The sequence below is a fragment of the Uranotaenia lowii genome, chromosome 1, assembly GCF_029784155.1.
Source record: "Uranotaenia lowii strain MFRU-FL chromosome 1, ASM2978415v1, whole genome shotgun sequence".
Taxonomy (NCBI): Eukaryota; Metazoa; Arthropoda; class Insecta; order Diptera; family Culicidae; genus Uranotaenia; species Uranotaenia lowii.
In genome coordinates, this window is record NC_073691.1 from 58099459 (window position 1) to 58107105 (window position 7647).

General features: G+C 40.7%; 1 protein-coding gene across 1 annotated transcript; it reads right to left on the reverse strand.

Moving 5' to 3' along the window:
• Window positions 1-892: 892 nt before the first annotated feature.
• LOC129760364 (uncharacterized) lies at window positions 893-4272 on the reverse strand. The gene is made up of 2 exons (XM_055758013.1): window positions 2301-4272; window positions 893-1206 (listed from the first exon to the last, which is right to left on the reverse strand). The coding sequence occupies exons 1-2, from the start codon at window positions 4270-4272 to the stop codon at window positions 893-895; spliced, it is 2286 nt and encodes a 761-aa protein (XP_055613988.1).
• Between the last annotated feature and the right edge of the window lie 3375 nt (window positions 4273-7647).

A 7647-nucleotide genomic window follows, 5' to 3' on the forward strand; every position in this document is an offset into this window, starting at 1 on the left:
TTTATACTTCAACATAAGCCGCCCGCCTTGAAATACCATTTCAATTATATACCTATTCTAACGGTACTTTGAACATTTGCTAGTTCTGTTTTGATCACTGTTTTGCTTTTAAGTTCTGATCTTCTTTTGGTTTGTGTGTGTGTGTTTAAAGACGGCTAACTTCTACTGCATGCGGAGTGTGTAATAAAATGTTATTGCTGCTGGACTGGAACACAGGAATGAAGGCGCTCGGTGTATGGTTTTTTTTTGTCCGTTCTGGAGCGAATTTTTGGTTTGCTGCCGACATTTGCTGTTGATAAGATGGACCAGTAACTACCAAGGTGAGTACCAAGCGACTTATGGTTCGTGTAATTTTACGTAATGGCACTGCAAGTCAAAATTCTTCACGATAGCGACCATCATCAGTGATGTTTGTTTTTGCTTCATTTCAGCTTTTCCCCCGGCGTGGGAAGGCAACAATGAAGTAGGCAACTATTTCGTCTGGGTTGCTAATTGAGGCACTTTTGATGGACCTGATTAACCTCGTTGAACATTATTCCCAGAACCGACGGAGCTGCGGTGTTCTGTACTCCAGTGTTGTTTTCGATGAGCTGGCCAGGTAAGTTTCAGTGAGTTATGTTGTGATCGGCGCTGATTGATTTTGTTTACAGATGAACAGCTGTTGTTATCTGGACTCTTGAGGATGATGATGACTTCCTTCAGGCAAATGCATTAAGGGCGACGGAAAACTGATCCACATTTACGATGGACTTGGTAGGCTTGATCAACTCCAGACGGCTTGTAGTGGATCTTAAATGCTCCGGATTTACCCTGGGATATTCGGTGTTGACAACACTTTGCTGGGAGGGCTACACAGAACTGGCTGTGTGAACCGAACAGGAAGGTTCGTTTTTCATGACTTTTGTGCCCCAGTAGGAGAATAACTGCAAAGGATCTGGCTGGATGTTGCCTCTCGTCGACTGCAGCCTTTCCCAAAGCTTGTCGAGTGGTGTGAGTAGCTGTCGACACGTAGTTGGATTGGCTTCTCACGTGACGCTGTACCGGTGGAGTAACTTGCTTGGATGCTAACCTTCAGCTGGCTTGCGGACCTTGGACACGGACATGGGTTCGATCTTGGTGCTCCACAAATGATCGATCTATTTAGATTGTTCGGTATTGGCGACGACACCTGATGTGCATTGTCGATCCTTAATCGACGCATGGTACCTGGTACAGAGGGAAGGTGCTTAGCATTTGAATGAATCTTTAATAAATATGGGACTTCCCTGGATGCGGAGGCTCTGGGCCTCCGCACGCGCTCCAATGACCTCTGAACCCTCTGTTCGAATGATGACACCCTTCAAAGCGGTACGGGTTAGTGGGTGAGCATGGCGTGATTGGCCAGATCCATTTGGCTATGATTAGGTGGTTGGGATGATTCGTTCTTAACGATAACGGAATGTCGTTCAGGAAATAGAGTAGTTGAGTCGATATGACCTTTAAAAAACTTTAAGATATGATCCCTTCAAAGGTTACGGACTCTTTCTATAGTTTGGGTTGGATTAGAGTGCGAACTTCAACTGATATGATGATTTGGGATGAGAATTACGTAAGCGGACTTCAATCAAACACGTATTCCATCGGAGCCTTCATGATCTCATTCAAACGGTATGCGCATAGTTCTTCTGCTAATGGTGAACTTCAAAGGCTTAGGTAGAGTACTTCGAGCAATTGAGATACTTCAAACGATAGGGTAGGTGCTCAAAAAAGGTGTGAATGATACTTCAGACGATATGTAAAAGGTATTTCAAGTAATAAGGAATTCTTGAAAGGGTATGATTCTTCAAGCGCTATGGGAGAACTTCAGGCAATATGGTTACTTCAAGCAAATTGGGTGGTGGACTTAACTGAAACCTTGTGCTTTATTTCTTGATTCATTCTCTTAACTGTTTCTCATGACAACTGAATACTTTCTTTGTAGGGATTTCAGTGACAAAAATTCTGACTCAATCATACACAAAATCTTTTTGAATGACATTCAACTGAATTCATTCCCTCTGACTTATCATATCTGACGCAATCTGACTTTTTGTTCATACTCATTCGACTGACACAAAACTGACTCATTCTTTGGTAGGGTACTGACAAATCGTTCTTCTTCATTTCTGACTGTGGGTTCTTCAATTCAGTTTGTGGTCTCAACGTGACATGTTTCCTGCTTCTATAGCCATGTGAGCTGCTTCTGTAGGTGCTTGAAGAACAGACTGGGGTATGGGAAACTTTTTGCGGGGATTCGACCACTCGACCTGATACAATCCAACCAAAAACAGAGTTCTGAAGCGTGGGACCATTCTTTGCGACCTTTCTTCGCTCATTCCTCAACAAATCTGTGTAGTACTCGGCGCCAATGATGACATCGATCCGCTTTGACTCTTGGAAGTGAGGGTCAGCTAGCAAAGAGGAATCGGGAATCGACATGGGCGAAGGATCAAACGATGACGAAGGTAGCTGCAGCGTGAGTTTGGGCAACACAAAGAACTGCATAGTTTCTCGGAAACCAGATATTTTTGGTGAACGTGAGCAGACTTCAGAACGTATGGTTTTTGTTGACACTGACTCAGACGACCCAATACCCTGGACTGACAAAAACGTGGGTGTTTCTTCGAGCTTCAGCTTTCTCGAAAACTCTTCTGTCATCAGACAATGTTGCGAACAAGAGTCCAGCAGAGCTCTAGCTATCAGAGCGTGACCGTAGCGGTCCTTAATCTTGATGAGAGCGGTAGGAAGCAGAGTATTCGATGCAGGCTTAACAGGTAGTGCTACATAACTTTGGCTTGTGCTTGGCAAAGGTGAATTGATTTGTGTGGTTGTGTTTGGTGAATTGTGTGTTGCATTTAGTGGTTGAGTGTGTGTTTCCGTAACTATTGGAATGGTTTGTTGGCTTTGCTGTTGATAGGCTTGCTGTGGATAAATATGGGTGCTTTCTTGATTAGATTGTGCGTTTGACAGTTGACTGAGTCTCGATATTGACGGATTTGGAACGGAGGATCGCGTAGCATGCAACATAGTGTGATGCTTTTGTTGACACAACCGACAACTGCTACGAGTGCAGTTCGTCGCAAAATGACCAGGCTGCAGGCAATTTCGGCAGACTCGACTTCGATTGGCGGCTTCAACACGTTCTGATATCTTCAATCGAAGGAATCTCTGACAGTGAAACGGTGAGTGCCACGTTTCACTACAGAATGGACACTGGTTTGAGGACTTAACTGTTGTGTAGCTTGCTGATTGGGTTCTTGACTGGTGATGATCGGTGACATTGTTACGTGGTTCTGTGGCTGGAGCAACTGACTGCAGAACGGAACAGTAGCTGCGCAGAAACTTCCTCATGTCCTCGTATTTCGGTACTTCTTTGCTGTTGTGTTGAGTTTCCCAATTCCTTCGAGTGACAGAGTCTAGTCGCGAGCAAAGCATGTGAGCTAGAATGGTGCTCCAACCATCGGTGTCCTCGCCAACCTTCTGCAGCATCAACAAGTTCTTCTCGAACTCACTAATGAGATTGTTGATACTCTCAAAACTTTCTTTCCGGATCGGTTCAAGCGAAAACAATGCGTCCAGGTACGCCTTCACAATCAGCTTCTTGTTCTCATAGCGTGCTGTCAGAATCTCCCAGGCGACAGTGTAATTGACGTCTGAGAGTTCGATAGAGAGAACTTCTTCGAGTGCTTCGCCGCTTAACGATGACCTGAGATAGGAGAACTTCTCCATGGGGGAGAGTTGTCCGTTGTTGTGGATCAAACTTTGAAAGCTATCGCGGAATGAGACCCATTCGCGAAGTTTTCCACTAAAACTGGGCAATCGGATTTCTGGCAGCTTAACTCTCGACCCCATGGAGGCATGGAATTGAATGTGTGAAGAGTCGCCTACGTTCTGGGCTCGCTCGGGTTTGTTTTGAAGTTTCGACAGTGCTCCCTTCAACTGGAAGAAACGGTCCTCGAAACTTAGCAGCAGCATGTCGTTTTCTTCCTCACGTTGGGCTTCTGCTTCATCCTTGGCATCGCCGTAGAGCTCCTTGGCCTTCTTTTCTTCGCTTTCATAAAAGATCACCTCGATTTTACTGCGCACTTCATGAAATTCACTGTATATGGGTTCTAAGGCCTCAAGCCTAGAACTAATCTGACACTCATCTCGTTCTGGATTATAATTCTGCACGAATCGGTCAACACTGTCCATGAGAAGCACTATTTGCCGTTCTCTTTTCTGCAACAACTTCAACTGAACATTTTTCGCCATACTGACTGGAAGCTTTATTCACTTCTACTTAAATTCAAACACTCTGACCTTTCAGAGCTGAAAAAGCAGCGATTCAACCCGAATTGGGGCAAATGTAGAAAACAATTTCCAATTTCCAAAATATCTGACCAACTTGGACCAAATTTGTCCAAAACTGACGAATTTCTGACACAATACTGACGTAGGCGAATTTGTTGTTGAAGTTCAGGAGTTTATTCTTAATTTCTGACAAAATATGTCGAACGAATTTCAATTTCTGACTAATCAGACCCCCTTGGACCCGATTCGTCCAATACAGAATTACTAATAACTGACACAGGCTTGAAATTTCTGACGAATTCAGACTTGTACCTTCAGACAAGTTCTCAAACTGACGCTTTGTTTTCTGACACAGGCTTAATGTTTGACAATTGTTCAGACGATTTGTAAACTGACTCAATTTCTTACAAGTTTCAGACCAAATTTCTCTTACTCAATTTCAGACAATATTTCAGATGAGATTTCTGACAATAATCAGACAAGATTTCTGATAAAAACTTAACTTTTGACTCAGACTCAATTCTGACAAGTTGTAGGCAAGATTTTCGATAATATTCACTTAAGAATTCCGACACAAGCTTAGTTTCTGATTCAAACTTAATTCTGACAAGTTTCAGAAACGATTTCAAACAATATTCACTTAAAAATTCCGACACAAACTTAATTTCTGACCATTCAGACTTAATTCTGACAAGTTTCAAACTCAAACTTCAATTCAGGTTCAAATTCTGACACAATCATAAATTCTTGAACAAACTTGTGATTTTCCGACAAATTACTACACCTTGGACCCAATCCGTCCAGTATCGAATAATTCTGACCAAAATATCTGACTTGCACCTTCTGTGCTACTGACTTGCACCTTAATGAGCTTCTGACTTGCACCTTAATGTGCTCTGACATGCACCTTATGTGCTTCTGACTTAGGGTATTTGCACTTAAATTTGATCAACTCTACGTTCCATCCGATCGCGACGCGAATTTGTGAGACTCTAGCAACCCGATATTGACAGCAGCGAGTGGGCACAACCAGTGTAAAATATGCAAAGTAAAATGCCAATGAATTACCAAGACCAATTCTACCCGCATAATTAAAAACAGTTGGGGATATAGTACTAACTATTAACTTAATATATTGGTAGCAGTACCAGTATGAAATATCTTCCAAGTATCATTTCATTATACATGTTCAAAATTTTATTACCTCAATAAATTATGACAGGATCGTATCAGTGACAGTGACAATATGATATATGATTTAGTAAGTATAGTATAATAAGAGAATAAAAATTTGCAACCTTTGAATATTGTCTCTGGACCTTATCCAGGACTCTAACAGTGTACGACAAAGTTTCCTTATATTTTCTTAGCATTAGACATTAAATTAAAAAAAAAAACAACATTGACAACATTGTATGAGTTAGACAAGTCGTTATCATTTCACCTCTTGCGGATAATAACTAATATTGTTATTTTAAGATGTAGTTGTGAGCTTATGCATTTTTTCGCTCTTGGGTTCAGCATCTGCTAATTTTCACTTCACTTCGTTAAAATTTGTGTCGGCAACCCCACGCCAGGTTCGGAACTGAAAACTGTGTTCAAAATGGCTCCGAAAAAAAAGAATCACGCTGAGAAAAACACACAGAACGCGAAAAGTAAGTAAAACTATATTATATTATCGATAAAAACTAGTGAGATTAAATAAAACTAATGAAATTACAGAAACAAAGATCTCTGCTGAGCGGAGAGCGGAAAAAAAATCTACTGAAAGGCTGAACAATGCAGATCTGCACAAATAGGTAAGATTGTATAATCCATGTATAATATCAGAAATAAAAAATAAAAATCTCAACATTTAAATTTTTTAATTTTATTTTATTTTTTGTGGGAAAGAATTGGAACTATATTGGTTATGGTACAGGGAAGCTCTTTTTAAAAATATTTTACAATATGCGGAACGTATGATTGAGCGTTATTTTTACTACAAACTACTATAAGCAAACTATATCCATTGAAGTTGATGAAATCTATGATTTTGTATTCCAACGTAGCTAGAACATTCAGGTAGATTGTTTTGCTCGCCAAAAGTGGATGATATTTTAACCGTATCCAATAATGTAGCATGAAATATTTGTTCGAAAAAATCGCTCTTTTTGAATGGTAAACATGCTTAACAGCCCTTTCCCCATATGGTACTTTAACAGATAATCATAATACAGATTGTTAATATGGTCTGTGTTATTGTACATATACTGTTCACTTTACAATAAACGATAACGTTTAGAGACAATATAGAATATTCTCTATATATTGTAATTGATTATGCGGGTAGTTAACGGACAGGGCACACACTTCATGCAACTTAAAACAGCAATTCAATTTCAATTCTTTATTTTTATTTGCACTATTTTGGCCTCATGCACCAAGCCTTCTTCAATACTTCCTGCTCTTAAGATTCCAATAAAAACTGCTCCTTCAGACGTCGCGTCGCTCGTTTACTGGTTGTAAATCAGCTGTCCTCTGCTTCGCTGCTGTTAGATCAGCTGTTCTGTGCTACGTTGTCCCACTTCAGGTAGCTGCTTCACTTTAAAAGTTTGCTTCAGGTATTCGGGTTACACTTATTGTCCTGATTTTTCGCAATGGCTGACACTAAAGTCCGATGCACTTAATTGCATCCAAGCCAAGCGTTCAAAAATGCACTTGCTTTGTTAGCACAATCACTTCGGCTCAATTGTTCAGTAGCGCTATGGTGATTTTGTGAACACAAAATGGTTCACACTTTTGCTGCTGTCGAACAAAGTCCAAACTTCACTTAAGTCCGATTTTTATGTTCCGGAACCACTTTCCGGACGGTCATCCGGTTCGAAGGACCAAATGTTTTGGGACCGGAACACGATTTCGGACTTTGATTAGAAACGCGACGGCTCAATTAAGTTTAACTTCAAAACGCACTTTATTTTTCGGTTTGATTACGGGGGTTTTATTGTGCGATGTGTAGTACACGGCGGATTGGTTTGGACTGTTTTTTCTACACTTGTGTTTTACAAGAAGTGGCGCAATAGGGAAATGTATATAATGCAAAGGTTCTCTACAACAAACACATGTACATTATTCAAGTATTAAATACTGAGAGGAAAAAGCATAACTTTAGGTAAACAATTCTCTTTTGCTCTTCAATGAACAGAGCTTATCTCTCCTAACTCCTATGAGATATTTTAGATGTGTTTCAGATGGTCTAAATTCCCGTTCCCTTCTGTCGTTTTGTTCTCTCACTACCACTAGGCCAGGGACCGCAATGTTTATACTTCAACAAACTTTGCACGTTATTTAGTCAAT